The sequence below is a fragment of the Mercenaria mercenaria genome, chromosome 10 (assembly GCF_021730395.1).
Source record: "Mercenaria mercenaria strain notata chromosome 10, MADL_Memer_1, whole genome shotgun sequence".
NCBI classification, from domain to species: domain Eukaryota; kingdom Metazoa; phylum Mollusca; class Bivalvia; order Venerida; family Veneridae; genus Mercenaria; species Mercenaria mercenaria.
This window is the reverse complement of record NC_069370.1, coordinates 15,742,934-15,763,531: the sequence shown is the minus strand read 5'-3', so window position 1 is coordinate 15,763,531 and position 20,598 is coordinate 15,742,934. Positions and strand designations below refer to the sequence as shown.

At 34.5% G+C, this 20,598-nt stretch overlaps 1 protein-coding gene across 4 annotated transcripts in view; it reads left to right on the top strand.

Moving 5' to 3' along the window:
- Positions 1-4,364: 4,364 nt before the first annotated feature.
- The window catches only part of LOC123560069 (uncharacterized), a 29,886-nt gene continuing 13,652 nt past the window's right edge, over positions 4,365-20,598 (top strand). Inside the window, exons 1-5 of one of the 4 annotated variants that reach the window (XM_053552320.1) lie at positions 9,572-11,236; positions 11,723-11,806; positions 12,015-12,100; positions 12,396-12,490; positions 12,738-19,574. In XM_053552320.1, the coding sequence (XP_053408295.1) occupies positions 19,532-19,574 (43 nt within the window). In that variant the 5' untranslated portion in view covers positions 9,572-11,236; positions 11,723-11,806; positions 12,015-12,100; positions 12,396-12,490; positions 12,738-19,531. Of the gene's footprint in view, positions 4,530-9,568; positions 11,807-12,014; positions 12,101-12,395; positions 12,491-12,737; positions 19,575-20,598 lie in introns of those variants that run through there. The other 3 variants (XM_053552322.1, XM_053552319.1, XM_053552321.1) reach the window with 3 other exon arrangements.

Sequence of the window (20,598 nt, the reverse complement as noted above, 5' to 3'; positions counted from 1 at the left end):
TATAAAGACTAGTACACATGTCAAGCATTAACATACTTTGTCATCGGATGTCACTTTTTCCAGATATAGGCATGTCAGTAAGCATATGAATAATTTTTCTTGATATTTTTATCAATTTATTAATAAAATACTTAAAAGCATTGAAACACAATATTTAAATGGTTTAGGGAGTTAAATGAAAATAACACGAATGCAAAGTGGCATAGTATATTAGCTCGATACGAAGTATAGAGAGATGTCCTACACGACCCGGCGTCTGCGTTCTTCCGCGTCTGCGCTTTGGTTAAAGTTTTGATGCACTTTCACTTTATCCCTGTAATTACTTGAATGATCATCACCCACATCATATGGCACAAGGGCCATAACTCTCACACCAATTTTTCATGAATTACCCTCCCCCCACCCTTTTTACTTAGTTTTTAAGGTTATAGTTTTGATGCACTTTCACTCTATCTCAGTTATTACTAAATGAATTTTATTCAAACTTAAAATAGTTGTTTCACCTTATCACTCACATCATATCACACAAAGTCCATAACTCTGGTACAAAATGTTATGAATTATGACCCTTTTTTCTTAGAAATTTAAGTTAAAGTTTTCATGCACTTTCACTCTTATCTCAGTTATTTATGTATCCCCCCGCCTCCCTCTGGGGGAGACATATTGTTTTTGCCCTGTCCGTCCGTCCGTCCTTCCGTCCGTCCGTCCGTACGGCACACTTCATTTCCGAGTAATAACTGGAGAACCATTTGACCTAGAACCTTCAAACATCATAGGGTTGTAGGGCTGCTAGAGTAGACAACTCCTATTGTTTTTGGGGTCACTCCGTCAAAGGTCAAGGTCACAGGGGCCTGAATATTGAAAACCATTTCCGATCAATAACTAGAGAACCACTTGACCCAGAATATTGAAACTTCATAGGATGATTGGTTATGTAGAGTAGATGACCCACATTGTTTTTGGGGTCACTCTGTCAAAGGTCAAGGTCACAGAGGGCCTGAACATTGAAAACTATTCCCGATCAATAACTTGAGTACCACTTGAACCTGAATATTGAAACTTCATAGGATGATTGTACATGCAGAGTAGATGACTCCTATTGATTTTGGAGTCACTCCGTTAAAGGTCAAGGTCACAGGGGCCTGAACATTAAAAACCATTTCCAGTCGGTAACTTGAGAACCACTCGACCCAGAATGTTGAAACTTCATAGGATGATTGTTCATGCAGAATAAATGCCACTATTGTTTTTGGGGTCACTCCGTTAAAGGTCAAGGTCACAAGGGCATGAACATTGATAAACATTTCCGATCAATAATCTCAGAACCTCTTGATCCAGAATGTTGAAACTTCATAGAATGATTGGACATGCAGAGTAGATGATCCCTATCGATTTTGGGGTCACTCTGTTAAAGGTCAAGGTCACAGGAGCCTGAACATGGAAAACAATTTCCGATCAATAACTTGAGAACCACTTGACCAAGAATGTTGAAACTTCATAGGATGATTAAACATGCGGAGTAGATGATCCCTATTGATTTTGGGGTCAGTCTAATAAAGGTCAAGGTCACAGGGGCCTGGTCATGTAAAATCATTTCTGGAGAATAACTTGAGAACCACTTGACCTAGAATGTTGAAACTTAATAGGGTGCTTGGACATGCAGAGTAGATGACCCCTAATTCTCGTATGCGAGGTGTGTGGCCTATGGGGATGATATATCTGCATATTGGCGGTAAGACTTTAACATTGATAGACTAGCTTCTGTTTGTCAAAATAAGCTACTGTATAGCTACTTTGCAGTACATAGATTGCATGTGATATTTTTCACCTTAAGGATGTACGAGCGTCTTTTTAGGATATCCGCCATTTTGAAAAATGTTTCTCCGAATAGTGCTTTCTAACAAAATTTTTGCCAAACATTAATGATAGATAATTAATATATGGCTAATGATGTACCATTTAAGCAAATAGATTCTACTTTTTGCGATTTTTTTCACTCTTATTTTTGGCTAGTAATTTCCTAAAATTGACATAAGATATACAATTGAATAGGGGTAGGTAATATTAAATATCTATTATAGTAGATCAGGTTTGGTAATCAGGTCCATAGCTACCTATACGCCAGTACGCCCGTGAATCCACATAATTTTGCCATTTTTATTAAATTTCTTTTTTTTTTTTTTTTTTACATCTTTATCCTAGATCTAGACTGGATGTGTTCCAATTAAGTAATTAGTGTACTATATATGATAAAAGGGGCCTTAATTCAAAGCCCGAGTGTTAGTTTAAAAACATGTCAATGGCCGTAGCGAGAGACTAAATTTTACCGAGGCAATTGAATATGCGCGTTTGTTCATGGTTGCTGGGTAAATTTGAGTGGTAAGGCAAAGCGACGACAATCAGAGGGGTTAGTTAGAGAAGTTGTGTCCCACACTCCCCCATAGGAGGGTTTGTGGGGGATCCCCCAAGAAAAGTAGGATATTTGATAAAAACACACTTTGTTGCGCTGTTGTAATAATTAAAAGAAAAACATTACCCGTTTACTCTGCGATTTACCCCGGGTACTTATATCGATTTGTGGTTCATTTGTAATGTGTCTCTCTTGCGACGGAGGTCACAAGACCTACTTTTTGGGAGGTGTATGAAGAATATTCTTCTTGATGACGCTTATTCGAGTAAAATTAAATGTAAAAATGTTCAAACCATTTTCCCTATAAAGTTCCGTCTAATGTTGCTCTCATGCTGAAAAGGATATTAGTTTTCTCTAAAAAAAAAGTTCTTCTTTCATACAATGACAAGGTGGATATCATTATAACTCACAACAGAGATAAGTGCAAAAATGCGTATCAAATACATAATTTATGACTTGACTTAGAATTAAACCTCATTAGGTTGAAAAGAACATTCAAATAGATATTAATTGATGATTACATCATAAATAAAGTTCCATCAATTGATCATGAAACCACATAACCCCGCGGAATTACCTGTCGTCTGAATATAACATTTCAACTTCATATTCTTCAGAATTAGTGAAAATAAACCGCACCGTTGTCCCATCAATGATATTTTGATAAAATGAAATATACATGATATAAACTAAAATGGTAAAATTAAGTTTCAAGTGATTTTGCTTTTGGCACCAACAAATTCGTCGGTTTATTCTAAACCATGCTTTGAAATCTGATTAGCTTTGGAAAAAAAAATGAATTTATATTGTAGGAAATTAAACATAAAATCGCCAGAAAACATAGGATGTAAACTTTTTTTGTGGACGTTTTTGCTCCGACTATAAGTGCCCATGTACGAAATGACGATGCGAAGAGCGCGAATTTCAATTAGGGATCCGAATGTTACACGAATGAAAAATGCAATCCTTGTGAATGTTTGGTAATAGCTATTTGGTACGCTTTAACACGCCTGTTTTATTACATATATATAGGGGGTCAAGGCGTAGCGCAACCAATTCTTAAGCTATTCAGCGGGAGAATGTGGAAAAGGGAATTCAATTCCCTTTGTGCGGGTCAGTTGAATCTCCCCAAGGGTGAAGATTCTGGGAAAAGAAATAGAACTTGTAGCTTCTTCTGAAAGCGACTGGCCAGTATGACCGGAGTAGATCTATAATGCACATGACAGGCACGTAGCTCAACATACTAACATACGCACAGGCATATCGTCATTTTTCGACAATAAGATACATATAAAAAAGAAAATTAATAAATAAAATTTAAAGGCTGAAGAGATGAGGTGTAAGATGAAATAAAGATTCAGAGACTTTTTGTCACGCATTTAATGTTAAACTGCGATAGAGGTATACATTACATCCTGCCGTTGCGGTCACCTACATGTATTTATTAAGCAGCTATTCTAGTATCATAACTTTTTATAAGTATAAAATACTCGTACAGTTTTGAAGGAATGGTAAGTATAAACGTGCAACAAAAAATTCTGTCTCTTAATATCATTAGAAAGCAGCTGTCAACAGCTTCTTTTTCATTTTGTTTTACAAATGCAATGACGCTGCAGCTTATGTGCATATAACATAGTAATGTGATCCAAGCAACTGAAACGCAAAATACTTAGTTTGCAGTATTCATTTCGCTATTTACATTTAAAAGCAATTTTTCCATTGTATTGTTAAAACTTTTTTTTGCATTTAGTCGCAATGTTTCGATTATGATACAAATGTATCTGATATGATATACTGTCATTTTTACACAGTAAACATATTTTGACCGCCATTATATATAATAAATCTTTTGAAGATTACTAAAATTTCTTCATTGACGTGTCTGAATGATGAAAGGACCATGAAAAGATATCAAATTATGTTTATCCGTCATCCACTTTTTGCAGTAGTGGTAAAACTTATTTTGACATAAACTAGTATGGTATCATCTACATTTGAGCACGGTGAACATTTACAGTGAAATTAAAGTGCGCGACTACAATAGGAATTATTAGATGAATAACAATTGTGTAATATTTACTAAGCTGTAGGATTAGGAGTAGACCAAAATCTGCATAAGGTAAATATAAAACATTTATTTTGACCATATCCCATAGTTTCAGATATGCATATGAAATCGAGTGTTTTATCATTCACTGAACTAGCTTATAAATAACAAAAAAAAAAATGGAACATTTTAATTGAACGACTGAAAAATAGAGATCTTATATATTTAAACATGTCCTCGTAAGTAGGAGTCCGAAATAGATGCAATAATTTACGCAATGATCACACTGGCCATAGCTTTATCAGATCAAGTGGTTCCAACGTTGTTTGAACGGTGAATTTTACGCCGATCAGATGGAGAAATATGGCCGATGCTACAAATTTCCGGTATTGTAAGTATGATTTAAAGGAATTTCTACCCATTAAATAACGAATCAAATGAAAACGATGGGTGCACATGGAGCGCAAATGTGTCTATGTTTTAGCACATGTGTCTATTTAGCTGAGATTTGTGCCGCTTATTCAAACACTTCTGTACAGTCCGGCGGGGGAAGGAGATTTTTGACAGTTTTTGACAATATCGCCTCAAATATAGTGTTTATCGACAGAAAGTAACTGTTTAAACCCTTTTTATGTAAAGGGCTACCTCTTTTTTTTTCTTTTTTTTGGGGTTTTTTTTTTGTTTTTTTTTTTCATTGGTGTCTGTATTTCATTTGTATTTTCATTTTTGAAAGGCGACCATAGTGGTTTATTACGTCGTTTCTGTTTTATGGAGGACAAATAAAATTTTGTCTTTTTCCCTGGCCAATTTTAACGTTCTCTGTGATTTATCTCTCTGAAAATAAATGAACGCTACACCAGGAATATGAATGAAAATGTGTACAAACAACTGATCAATACTTTTATCATGGACCAGACTTTATTTATTTTGTATGTACAGCTTAAATGCACAGCAAATTAGTAATGAAATCGCATTGTATTAGTTTTAAGGGACTAAAAAGTAACCAACTGTTACTATACTGATTTAAAGAGTCAACCCGCTTTTGGCATGCTGTTCAGCACCATTCGTGGAGGAGATAAATATCCTTTGAACTGGTTATTGTTTTCACGAACTATAACTATTATTTACTAAATGATCTTGTTCGATGTTCATACTTGCTTTATGTTTTTGTGTAGATGTTTTTGACAGTGTCCACAAAAATATGCTAAATGCTAAGCGAGCATAAAAATGTAAAAGTACAATATATCAGAAATGGCGGGATCATTATAATGATATAAAACTCTCTAAATTTATTCATTCTTAGGCTTTAATGACTGTTTTTAAGACGGATAATACTTCCCAAGTAAGACAGAGAACGGTATCCACTTGACTGCGCTGCATAGCGACCCGCTCGAAACGGCGTTGCATCAGGTTTTCGGCCAATTTTTAAAAAAACTACTCTGAATAATTCTATGAAAATACACACGCTTTGTTTTAAGATGTAGCCCTTTACATAAAAAGTGTTTTAACAGTTACTTGTTCCCGATAAACACTATATTTGAGGCGATATTGTCAAAAACTGTCAAAAATCTCCTTCCCCCGCCGGGCTGTACAGAAGTGTTTGAATAAACGGCACAAATCTCAGCTAAATGGACACATGTGCTAAAACATAGACACATTTGCGCTCCAGGTGCACCCATCTTTTTCATTTGATCCGTTATTTAATGGGTAGAAATTCCTTTAAATCATACTTACAATACCGGAAATTTGTAGTATCGGCCATATTTCTCCATCTGATTGGCGTAAAATTCACCTCTCAAACAACGTTGGAAGCACTTGATCTGATAAAGCTATGGCCAGTGTGATGATTTGTAACAGTTTTTATTGAGGGGAGGAGATTGAGGTATGTAGTATTTAAGATCAAACAAAGTAGTCAAGCTACAGCCCTGTATTTACTTCTGAAATTTACAAATCTACAAAAATACAGTTTACTAATATATGCGCAAACACTGGCACTAGCTTCGTACTCTCGCCTGATCTTATCATTGCTTCTTTCGATCTTTTATCCCCCATTTTTAGGCTTTGATTGCAAATGTTACTTAGCGCAATGAGCAGAGCAAGTGTGCCACGCTACGCACCCGGGAGTGACCTCTACAGGCGGGTATTTTCGGATGATGCTGAGCCTGGGGAATATTGAAAACACTAATCTGAAATGCTCATTTTGAACAACCGTAGTACGATACTGACATATCTCGCATAAGTCACACAGTTGTGACGTCGTAGATATATGCTATAGTTTGTTTAAGAAATAATATATCTCATCCAGTGATTTGTCGTTGAATAAATCATTGTTTGAAGTTCAGATGCGAAGGAATTATATCACGAGGGCGCAGCCCGAGTGATATAATAATACGCATCTGAACGACAAACAATGATTTATTCAAGAGCAAATCACTAAATGAGATATATTATTTCGATTCTAACACGTTACCCAGAATTTTTAAGTATATCCTTGACGACATTCATTAAAAATTTGCCCGTTGTCACGCGGTTTCTTTTCCAGCGCGCCGCTATGCCGTTTGACGCCATGACGTAATAATTGTGACGTCAGAACAGTGATTTGTTGTAGTATAATTCACTGTTTTCTACCTTCTTTGTTTAATAGGAAAATGAATTTGATCGTGTTAGAATCCATAGTTTTTATAACACATCTATTCGAATAATACTTTCCAAACTGAGATCAGATTCGTGAAGAACGGCATTGTAATTCATACAGTTATGGCAAAACAAAACTTGGTTATTAAAAATAGTCGCCTTGAAAAGAATCCGAGGAAACTGAGGCAGAAAAAATCGACCTAGGCAGAGGAGGCAGAAAAATTGACCGAGGCAAGTGCCTCAGTTGCCTCAGTAGTCGCTACGGCCTTAATTTGTCTGGGTATTGGTGGTGGTATTATTGTTTTTTTTGTTGTTTTTTTTTAATGTTTTAGGTGTTACTTTCCAGAGTTCCAAATTTCAGATAGATGTTACAAAAATGTTTTAATACTGTTTTGATACTGCAAGTTATTAATTTACGAATTCATCCACAAGGGTTCCCGCGGCTTCCCTTCCTGACTTACACACAATACATCCAAGGGGACAACTGCCACGGCCAAGGACTGTCTACACTCTATTTTTTATCATTAAAAACAAAATAATAAAAATAAGAAAGATTTATTTAAAACTTATTAAAATCCGCTATAAACTTTACACGCACGATGCAGCTAGGTAATTTAAGAGAAATTTGTTTGACAACACTGTTCACTCTATGTTTTTAAAATGCTGCCATTTTTTAGTTATTAAAGATTTCTCTTTTCTGTTTTTGATATCTCCTGCCCGTAATGTATTACATTTATTTACTATAAAACGAAATAGCTAGTATGACATTTTACAGGTAATTTTATAAAAAAAATATCGGTTATTTCTATTTATTTTTGCTTAACATTCTGCTATTATCTTATCAAAATTGCCTTAAATTTTCTAGCGGTGCTGACAGTTTCAGGTGATAATATTAAATAATGAATACATTCTCACTGTGTAAGTAACGCCTAATTTTTGCGGTGTGTACATCATCACTACTGGACTTTCCTATGGTGGCCGGTGTCCCGGACCGTGCGCTTGTATGCCACCATAGGTCCTTAACACATACACAGAAGAATGCTGGCCTAACTTTTAATGTTTATTTTGTAATGTTCTTAATTGTGTCCTTAAAAAAAGTCATTTTGAGGCCATTTATATCAGTTCTATTTAGATTAAAGATTATACTGTTTAAAATTTCATAAAATTGAGAAAAATTCGATAAAACTGGTAAATTTTGATTAAATCAGAGTCGGCCTTTGCCGAAAAACGGAAACACAAAGACTCGGATTTCTGATTTTTATTTGTACCAAAATATCCGTAAAATTCTGTTCTAAAATTAAAATTAAAAATAATTTAGTAAAAACCAATGACCATCTTTGCCGAAATGTAAAGTGGGTGCGAGCTTTTGTCTCCTAATTTTTAAAATCATGGTCTAAAATTGGGTTATATATGGCTTAAATTTGTATTGGTTTAATATATAAGGTTTCTTCAATAATGTAAAATTTTAATCGGTAATATCAACAATAAGAGCTAAAAATATTATATAATTTTCATTTTCTGCAAACCATTTTTTCGTCGGGGTTTCTGCCCCTGGACCCGATGGAGACCTAAACGGTCCCCATACCCCTCGCCTTTTTGGTGAATCCACTTTCTTTAGATCTTCCTACGCGCCTGAATTGTGACTGTGGCGATGCCTTCAGTTGTTCTATGTAAGCTGATATCTCAGTAAACCACGTTTTGGAATGGATTACACTTGACCTTTGGTGATGATCTGACATATAGTGCTTTTTAGTTTGCGTTTTAATGAAGCTGAGCCCCCTTTTCAGTGCATTGCACAAATTAAATAAATCTGTTTTGCTTCTTTACTCGGTAATTCTCCGCGTTTTCGACTTCGAGTTTTATTCATTTAATTTTGATACATGACAAGATATTTTGAAAAGCCAAGTAATTTTAGATCCGATCTATGAAAATATTTTATAGAATAGGCTTGTAACTCCTGTTTAAAGGATCCCGATGGTCTCCCTTTTATTAGTTAATATCATAAAACTTCGATATGAATAAATATAATTAACTCATTTAATATGGCTCAAAGTTTGAACACTGTGCAATACAACCTCGTCATACACGATACTAAAGTAAAGTCATTTCTCGTTAGACAATGACGGCCATATTTGTATTCCAGGATTAACACATCAAGGTTGTTTTACATAAAATGTTGATAAATTCAAGGTCGTAGCTTAGCACGTGTAATGTCTCGTTTCAGAATGCCTGTCATCAATGATATATTTCCTGGAGATTTATATAGCACAAATTTCATATCTCTGTCGTGCAGTAACACGTATCGATGTTCCTTATCATAGCTTTTGTATTCTGGGTGCGGTGTACGAAGCCTACTTATGACAAAGTGAGAATCTAGGAGTAAGGTGTTTCACGAATATCAGTTGGTTCATTTTAACTATTCGGCTATTCTTATAATCTGTCCCGATAAAAAATAAGATAGTTTTGTCCTAAACTTGAATTTACCTTTTTGAAAATTATATCCTATTTATAAATGTGTTTTAAAAGTCCATATTTAGGAAAGACCCTAGGGTGACACTTTTTTGTGAAACAGGCCCCAGGATCATATCTCCTCCGTGCATTGTTGTTGTCTCCTATTTTAATAATAATTATAACACATGGTTTGTTCCATTTTAGCGTGTATCCATAGTTTATAGTCAGGTTACAATTTAGATACAGGACACGCAATGCTTAATATATTTGGCGAAACACTTCCTGTTTGGGTAAATACTGAATATACGCAGCCGGAGTGTAAATACACTTAATTACGTTTCAGTCATTTCATAAAGTCTTGTTAAATTGATATTAAAATATGGCAAAAAATATATTTTTAGAACGCATGCGTATCTATATACAAAATTGATCGATGTCATGCGCAGTAAACTGCGAGTTATATAGACAGTTACTGTAGCCATTTTGAAAATATTTATTGGGTTTGGAATAACAAAATTTAAACTTTTATTAACGAAGAACTCATTCGACTTCAGATCTTTTATTATTGACAGTCGTATAAAAATACAGTGAAAAATGTTCAACCGGATTTTTAAGCAGTTTTGAAATGATGTAACGCTAGTTGTCTTCAATTGATTGAAAAAATTATTTTCCTGTATTTTTAATTGCAATTGATTGAAAGGTGATTTCAGTGTATATGTGTTTTGATTATAACAGTTGCTGAAAATGTTACTTTCTACTTTGTCATTGTTTTATATTTGCATATGCTAAATATTCTGTATTACCTATAAATGTATAGTTACTACGTGTCTGTTTAAAATAATTATAGGGGATGAAAATCCCCGAGACGGTAACGTCCGTATATAGATATTCGTTTTTGCTGTTTGCATATACTGAGGCAATTTGTTCGATGTTTTCCGGTTCCGGTTTATGTAAAATCCGCTGACTGGTTGTCTTTATGAACATCCGAGCACCCCGAATCAGTCATAGAAACTCGTAAACCGCGCTAACATGATTATTTTACTTCTTTTTCGTAATGAAAACTGTACATGCAACTGAAAAACACTTTTAAAACAGTAAGGAAGTGTAAAGACCGTCAAGTTTCTGCGTGGAGTGCAAACAAACAAAACAAAATTCTAAAAGCTAGTGCGAGAACGCTGAATGACGTCACCGGCATGGCTTCCGTAAATTTTGCAAAGTATGATATTCGCTGTAAGAGGTATGATGACACTAAATGTAAACTACAGTTTAGAGCAAAGTTTCACTTTCTTGAGCGTTGAATATTTCTTTCTAAGCGGATATATAAAAGATAAATCCCCAATGCTAGGCGGTGCCTTAATTCATATTAATATAGTTCAGTAAAGCTAGAGAAATGTTGGAACTAATTACAAAAGTTTTGTTTTTGATGCTGCATGAAAGTACATTCTTATAGCTATTTCCAGAAAAAAATCGCCGTCCATAGGTGCTAGGGGATTTTCTCTACGGGCCGTTAAACTTTACCTAAAAATTTTCATTGTTTCATAGAATTCGGAATTTTTAATGGCGCTAACTGTACTTCTTAGTGACGTCATCGGGTACATGTTAGCAAGTTACAGCCGCCATTTTTTTTAAAAACTCGATGAAACCTTTGGTTTGAATTGCCATTTTCCAGAAGAATTATCGAGATGTGAACAAAGGTAAGTGTTTTCTGACGTATTTATAAATAACTGACATGTATGCAGCAGGATATCTGGCTCACTTTGTATATGTCCTGATTTCGCATTGTGTTAGCTGGCAGACTATCAGCAAATGATACGATGGTAAATTTGAATATACAATGTACATGTATGTCTCTTGAATCCTTCCAGAATAAAGTTTTATTAAGTTGCTGACCAAAAATATACAGCAGAAAGTTAAAATATACTAGTAGCAGTTTTTCAAAAAAGTGTTAGATCTAAAAATATAGTGTCCCGTTTGATTTTTTTTATTCTACGGAAGCGGGTAGGGACCATGAATGCGCCAATTTCCCGATTTTTTGTAACGTTATTTTTAAATTGAAACCAGAATTTTTTTTGTCAATTTAAACAGTTTTGTTTAGGTTTGTTGAATGTTTCTGGTCAAAATAATATTTCATGATCACATTGAGATGCCTATCATTCTAATTCGGTATACTTTTTTTGCAGTTCAGACTCTAGTTTCATGGTATGTGCCTACAAGATAGATTGCTTGGAGACAAGTACATTCATGTTGCTGAAGATCTTTTAAAGGTATGAATTAAGTTTGATATATATCTTCATTCTGATCAGACTAGACAGAACTATAATTATGATATTAAAACAAAAATGCAGGGAAAATTTATGTCCCTGAAGTTGAGCTTGAATGGTAATATGTATAAAATAAATGCAAGTACAAGATTTAGGAGAAAAGTTTGTACAGATTAAATACTTTTATATAATTCCGTTGTTTATTTTACAGTTTGATTACAATGTAGACCTGTGGCGTGTGACTGAATTCCAATTCACTGACATTGTTTGTTTGGATCCTGCTGTTCATATTATCTGGTAATTGGTCTTAAATAGATAACATTAAGCTTGATTTCACTTTTCAAATATTTCTATTTCATGATATTTCTTTTTTATTGTAGTATTTATACAGAACCTTAAGCTAATCTTTTATCTTAGATCGAACCATTAATTGGTGATTATTGAAAACAAAAGACAATATTTTGACAATAACAACCATTTTACATTTAATAGTATAATTGTAACAGAATTCAGATATAGGGTCGTGTTTGCATTCATTTTTCTCTGCAGTCATGGAAATTAAGAAACTCATCTCAAAATTTTTACATTTCAGGATTTGTTCAGTTGTTCTTTGTTGACCCAGGTGGTATTTGTGGAGGCGATGCATATTCTAGCATAATGGCAGAATCATTGGACATATCATCAGAAGTAAGAACACTCAGAAGTCTTGTATATCACACAATATCAAATACGCATTTTGAGGTAGAAACTCATAATAGTAACCTAAGACATTACGATTTATTATACAGATACTTGAGTCATAAGAAATGATAGGATGATAGACCTAATCAAGGGTCTTTCATTTTAATAATGAATTATATATTAAAGTTATTACAGAAATATATGAATTGATTTTACTGAAAAAATGCATCATCCAAGTAAAACCTATTTTTAGTTTTGAAGGATAAAAGCTGTCCTATCTGCGACGAATTTTTAAAGAACGGATAGCCCACAGTTGTGATACGTGAAAAGGGAGCAAATAACATCAACAGAGACAGTGCTTAGAGAAACTCGAATGTAACCGTGAAATCTGGTGATTCAGTTTACAGAGACTGTAGAAGGGATTTTATAGACTTGAGAAATGTAAAGACTTATAATAGTGGATATGCATGTTACTCTTTGACAACAAGATCCAGTTGTACAACTTTCGATTTTAAATCTAATTGTTTCTTCTGCACTCACAATTGTATTAAAATATGTAGTAAAGTCCACAGAGTCGAACAATTTACTGCACGATAAAAGAGTTACCGGTACGTAATGTAAGAAATGAGTTGTAGGGTAATGAGGTTCATGCTAGGTTGGTATCAGTCCTTGATTTGCAGGCTGCTGAAGCAGTTTACCATCAAATGTGCAAAGTAAACTTCTGTACTTTTAAGCAGGTGCCTGACAGGTTTGCAAAAGATGAAAAAAGCAAGAAATCACCTGGAAGACCACAGGTAACAGAATTGCTGGAAGGATTTCAAGATGTCATTAACTACATCGAAAGCAGTGAATGGGCAGCACTATCAGTCAAAGAATTAGTTCAAGTAATGGACGAAACCTGTGGAGAGAGAGCCTACTTCACTAGATATATGAACAAGAAAATTATTGAATATTTTGGTGACACAATTACATTTCTTTCTACACAAGGCCAAGAAGATAAAATAATTATGAAACATACCGCATTTAATATTTTAAGCAAATTCACAAAAGAAAACTTTCAGAGGCAGAACGAAAACGTGAAATTATTTCGACAGCTGCAAAACGTATTAAGTCTGATATTGCTGCTGTAGATGCATCAAAAACATTTTATCCTTCTGTTGGTACTGTCCAGTCTGCAGAAAGGAACAGAAAGTTACTACCAGACACATTAGATTTTCTCCTGTCGTCAATGTTTTCAGGAAAGGACACTGAGATAAAGATTGCAGCGTTTGGCCAGTCAATTATGAAAGCTTGTAGACCGAAGTCCTTAATCACACCACTACAACTTGGTTAAGCAGTTCAGGTTCACCATTTATATTCTTCCAGATTTCTTGTAGATGAACTTTGACAGATGCGATTTCATCTTCCTATTCTGAGGTGCAACGTTTCTAATCCAATGCCGCTATGTCATTAAATGCTGTAGTCACAGGATTTTTTCCAGGTCAGTTTCAGTACGTTGCAGATAATGCAGACTACAACGTATGTGCTTAGATGGCCATGGAACATTCCACGGTGCTTGCTCGTCACCAGGATCAAATCTTGAGTTACCAATTCCGATAGCAGATGTGTCACTTACAGATTTATCAAGAATATCAAGCATTAATATCAAATACTTCAAGGATCCAGAAAATTGTATGTCAGACAAATTTTATTTTAGGGCATAGGATTTGGTACTGAAATCTCAGATACATTGGTATGCAGTCAGAATCCATTTGACACATTCTTCAAATTGATTTGGCCTTTGAAAACATCTAGACCAAACTGGATTTGTGCAGCTTTATACAGGTAAATCAAGTATCAAAATACTTCCCATGGTAGACATGAATCCAAGTGATTTATCCTGTATCAGTTCAACGCTCCACATTGTAAATGACCAATCTAAGAAGTACGATGTCACTCCTGTATTAACTTTTGATCAGCCATAATTCCAAAAGGCGACATTTATCATCAGATGTAATCCTCTGTTGAAAAACATAGTTTCACGACTAGGAGGATTTCATACAGAGATGAGTTCTTGGACAGTATAGGACACAACTTGTCATCCGCTGGACTGCAAGAGGTACTTGAGACAATTTATGCTCCAAACGCGGTAAAACATATGTTAGCAAGTAAGGCTGTTCACAGAGCCATAATGTATCACGTTCAATTTGGAGTCCATGTTTAACTAACTTGGTGACGCACATTATTTATGTAATGTGACAGACTGAAAATCATAATATAACACTATAAAATGACATTATTTGCTTTGAAATAATAGTGCCAGTCTAAGCGGTAATAGTCTGGAATTAATGTAGTATATTCCCATTTAGTAGATGTATTAATAGTCTTAGAACATGACTAGATATATATCAGGTGCCAAAGATAACTGCTTTTTAATTTTGTTACAAATGCATTTTTTTTGCATTTAAATAGTAGTTAAGTTCTAATGATTTATACACTTGAATATTTGCTATTTTTGTAATGCTGTGAAATTGAAAGATACGTTTTTATATATTTATTTCAATGTACTTCAGGTAGTTAGGTACAGTTCTAAAAACTTAATGTAATGTTTATCTTCAAGTAAATGTGTATCATTTTCTTTCATCAAATTGATATATGTCATGATTTATTATTACTACATTTCCATGGCATACTTGAAATGATGTGTGCAAGTATTTTATGTCCTAAGAAGGTAGAGATAAACTCACATAATAATTATGAATTATATGTGTTGTGATAAGTAAGAAAATAATGACTATTTTCAAAATATTATTGTAAGAAGTAAAATTGTCAATTTGTCTTTATTTGTATTGATTGAAGAACGTTATCGATGCAGTTTTGATATTAATAAAATCAAATTTAATAATTTCATTTAAAAACAATTGTATGAAATGTTCAAAAATATTTTCTGGACATAATAAATACTAAGTCTTTATAATTTAAAGGACTTTTGTATTTTGTTCCGAAATATAACTATTTGTTCAAAAGTGGGTGGGATAATTTTACACCTAAAATACAACAATATGCAAAATCATATCTCGAAGTGACACAAAAATGTACCAGTTACTGATTACAGATAATGTTTTATGTCAAACCAATTATCCCGACATAAAATAAATAAGTCAACACAGTCAAACTGATTATATTATATTACAGTTACTATTTAGTGTTATTATAGCGTATTTTCAATTTTCTCACATACACTCTCATAAAGCCCTACAAAAAGTCATTTTCCATTGACCTGAGAATGGAGATTTTTTACACAATAAACTATAAAAAGTTCCCTACCATAATATTAGAAAATGAAACTTTTGCAATTAGTTCTAGGTAATGTGCATTTTCAAGCTAGATATACTGGACTAATACTCGGGTGAATCAGGTCATGTCGCTGAAGTAGTATTGCTTTGACGACCATGAACTTTATGTAACTTATTTTTATAATTGATGTCAAATATTACAGTTTTGATACTATACAGAAGACTATACAATTTTGATATTCAACTGAATTTTAAATATATGAAAGTAACTGATACCGTGTTATTTTTTTTGTTCATTATTTTTTCTACTTTCTTTTTCTTTCTATTTTTGTCTGAAGTTTAATGGAATTTAATGAAAGTAACTGATACTGTGTTTTTGTTTCGTTCATTACTTTTCTTGTTACTTTTTCTTTCCTTTTTTGTTTGAAGTTTGTAAAATTTCGCAAGCTGAGGACGAAACAACATTTTAACAAATACACTGCATGTATTCCACATTTAACTACACGTACATGTATTAGTACTGTGCATGTTGTTTTATGGTAAACATCAATATATTGGACTTGTAAATGTTTGTATTACTTTGTCATTAATTTTACAGAGAAACTGATATTTCTATATTTTTTATTGAAAATTATGTGTAATTACCATTATAGAAGCAACAAAATAAAAACAACTCGTTTTGTCATGGAGATTTACAGTTACGGAGAAATAGCTCGATAATTGTGACCATGGAATAATTGATATTTGCATACATTTATTTACGCGTGACAAATTACGTCTGCAGTGCTATAGTTTATACAAAAAGTCCTATCAGAAGTTTTTAGGCTTGAAAATGTAACTTTGCCGATTTCTAAACCAACATTTTATCATTTTTTTTTTTAAATTGTATTATAATTTTGTTACAGAAATGTCCTCCTTAAACTGTTAACTTAGACGGTAAGCTTGTAATATTTCACATGGTCCAGATTGTTACAAAACAAGGTAGCCTGAAAGACAACTAAATCCCACGCCACTGCTATGGATAGTGAAAGGGTAAACCTTTGACCTTTAGCTGCTGTGACCTTGACTTTGAACTGACATGGCTGACTCATGAACTCTGCACAATGTCTTGATGAGGTGATCATTTGACCCAAGCTTCATGAAAATCCTTCAAGGGGTTTAGGAGATACAGAGCTCAAACCTTTGACCTTGAGTTGTGACCTTGACCTTGAGTTGACATGGCTGACTCATGAGTTCTTGATGAGGTGATCATTTGACCCAAGTTTGATGAAGATCCTTCAAGGGGTTTACAAGATACAGAGTGGACACAAAATGGAAGGCTAAAACCTTTGACTTTGAGTTGTGACTTTGACCTTGAGTCGGCATAGCTGACTCATGGGTCTTGATGAGGTGATCATTTGACCCAAGTTTCATGATTATCATTCAAGGGGTTTAGGAGATACAGAGCGGACACAAAATGGAAGGCTCAAACCTTTGACCTTCAGTTGTGACCTTGACCTTGAACCGACATGGCTGACTCATGGGTTTTGCACATCATCTTGATGAGGTGATCATTTGACCCAAGATTCATGATCATCCTTCAAGGGGTTTAGGAGATATAGAGCGGACACAAAATAGAAGGCTCAAACCTTTCACCCTAAGTTGTGACCTTGACCTTGAGCGGACATGGCTGACTCATGGGTTCTGCACATCATCTAGATGAGGTGATCATTTGACCCAAGTTTCATGAAAATCCTTCAAGGGGTTTAGGAGATATGGAGCGGACACGAAAGTGTTACGGACAGACGGAAGGACGGACGGAGACCATTCCTATAACCCCACCATTTGTGACGGGGGATTAATAAGCAATCAAATAGAAGGGTAATAAAATAATGGCTAAATAATAATACTTAAATTGTTATAATACTGCAAAGACAATTAGTGAATTTCAATGCACATTAAATCAACTCACTATATATTCTAGCATAAAACTGCTGTTCTTGTCACTTTTTGGGGGTGTTTTAACAGGAGAGAAAACGTGTGTTAACAGAGAGATTCTCACGCTCACGTGCTGTTATAACACCTTTTTATATATGCGCGTTCGCGGCAGAGCGTAAACGTATTACGGCCCCAAAACGGATAATTCAAATGGAAATGACGTCAACGTGAAAAAACAACTCGGATATTCCCGCGCATTTCCTGGAAATTTAATGACGTTGAGGGATAATGTATTCATTTATTCGTTTTTTCGCGTTTTATGCTAGAATAGCGTTATGTTATTTTCGTGTTATAACATCTTCAGAATCCCTCGGGATACGTTGGTACCAAAGAGATTATATATATACAGACTTCTTATTGCAACCAAAGAGATTAGCCAATTAATTGTGTACTATGATTGCCAGATTTTCACTACGCAGCTGCGTATCTGCGTAAAGGCATCTACATGCCAGTATTTTAAAAAGTTTTCATCACATTAATATTGTTGAGCAAATATGAAAAGTTTTTAAATTTTACGGTCGAGGAAGACTCAATTTGCCCCTTCAGGCATTATTATAGGCAAGGGTGGACACCTGGAAGAACCTACCACAAACCGATGGGCTGCTCATATGACAGTCCGTCCGAGCAAAGCTCGAACCCACAGAATTTATTATCAAGTGATTTGAACAACCTTCATCACTTGGCCCTGGGTGTACTGGAAGACCGATTAGATTATCAAAAAAAAAAAAAAAAAAAAAAAAAAAGAAAGAAAGAAAAAAACAACATCAACGAAAAATAAAACTTTTGCATTTCTGAACTATATGTGATGTGATAATCAACGAGTTTATTATTAAAAACGAAGTTAAAAACTATCTGATTAGAAAAACATTGCCCTTAATATTCATGTTTTAAAGGTTTTATTTTATAATACATGGCATAAGTGATTCACATATAACCAGGTATTCAGTAAGTATGACAAACACATCCTTTTGAAATCTAGTATGAGTGCAACATTAACTGGACCAATATGAAAACATAAGACTACAAAAGAGGGCCATTTTTAACTTAAAAAGACAATATTTATACTTACCAACATGTAGGGTAAAACTGTTTCTAACGTTAGGTATTTACACAACACTTCAGATACTTTTAGATATGATTGCTTACCCTTTCTTGGTTCCACAAGAGGTCATGGAAGTCATGGTACTTTATTTTTGTTCTACAGCATTATCTTCTGTCTTTTTTTAATAAGTCGACATGTCGAGGAATGGTTACAGAAAAATTACTTAGGTCACAAGCAAAGGTATGGCCGTTGCTCAGTGGAGCTCGAACCCATGATCTACGTGTTGAGCGGTTGGCACCTTAATCAATTTACCCACCCCCGCTAAAAGTGATATTTTAAAGATGAAAATGAAAACAAAACAAAATAATATATTTATCTTAGTTGGGTTTGAACTCACGACTGAAAAGAAAACAAATATTTTAAGGTATGCAACGACAAGCTATTCTATATCCCATGCTTAGGATTAGGAAACGTATAATCCATGAATGAAGCAGGCTTCTTTTGATTTCCAACATTGTTTCTGTTGTAAACATTGGTCAACTCGTAAGGTTGTTTACACCACATTTCTGCCACATTATGTGAAAGACTAGTCTGCTGATTTACTACTAATGGACCAAATATGTTACTGTTGTCTCACTGTTCCATATTAGAATAGGTAAACACATGTCATCAACGTACACAAACTGAATCTTAAGATAAATATTTTCATAACAGATATGTCGTCCTAAAGCAAAGTGACCCACCAAGTGCTAGATGGCGACGCCAAATAGGAACAAAAACGAGGATGGTCCAAAAGGTAAGTAAAACTTTATAGTCTATCTGAATTCTGACCGTTTAATCATACTTTCTCAATTCCAGTTTTCCATGTTAGAACGGTATATAAATACAGATTGTTAATAACTAAAATATTTTGAGGAGGCACTCTTTTTCGAGTTAGCTCATTTACCTGAATGAAGCACATTAGAATAACAAGGTGGGGGGGGGGGGGGGGGGGGGCATGATGACCATAGATCGCTCACCTGAGTAATATGAGCTACATGTTTCAAATGCCAAACGATGCTAAAATATTAAGAAAGAAGGTCAGAGGGTCACATGCATAGTCACTGAAAGTGAGTTTTCAGACCGGTGTACAAAACTGTATATGTCATCAAAATTTCAAGGCTGTATCGTAAAAAAACAACAAGAAAGTAGGTTATTAGTAGGTCATTGTCACAGTGGAGTGACCCCTATTTGGGTAATCAGTAAATTACAATTAAACAGTCTAGGAAATATGATCAGATACTTTTTAAAGTATTTTTCGCATAAACATCATATACCAAGCGACCTCCTCTTTTCATCCCAGGGGCATAACGTTAACAATTTTGTTAGAGACCCGCTATGCAATGCTACGTACCAAATATCAATGTCCTAGGTCTTGAACTTTCAGGAATAATATTTTTAAAGATTTTTCCTATATAAGTCTTTGTTCAACTTTAGACACCCAGGGCAGGACCTCTTCTCACTCCAGGGGCAACATTTTAACAACTTTATAGGCAATGCAACATACCAAATATCAAAAGCTTAGGCCTTGCAGTTTGAGGCAAGAAGATTTTTAATGTTTTTTTTCCTACATAAGTCTATATAAAATTTGGGATCCCTTTGGCAGGGCCATATTTGACCCTAGGGAAATAATTTGAACCATCTTAGTAGAGGCCCACTTGATGGTGCTACATACTAAATATCAAAGCCCTAGGCCCTGTGGGATTGGACAAGCAGATTTTTAAAGTGTTTTCCTAAATACGTCTATATAAACTATATGACCACATGGCGGGTCCACATTT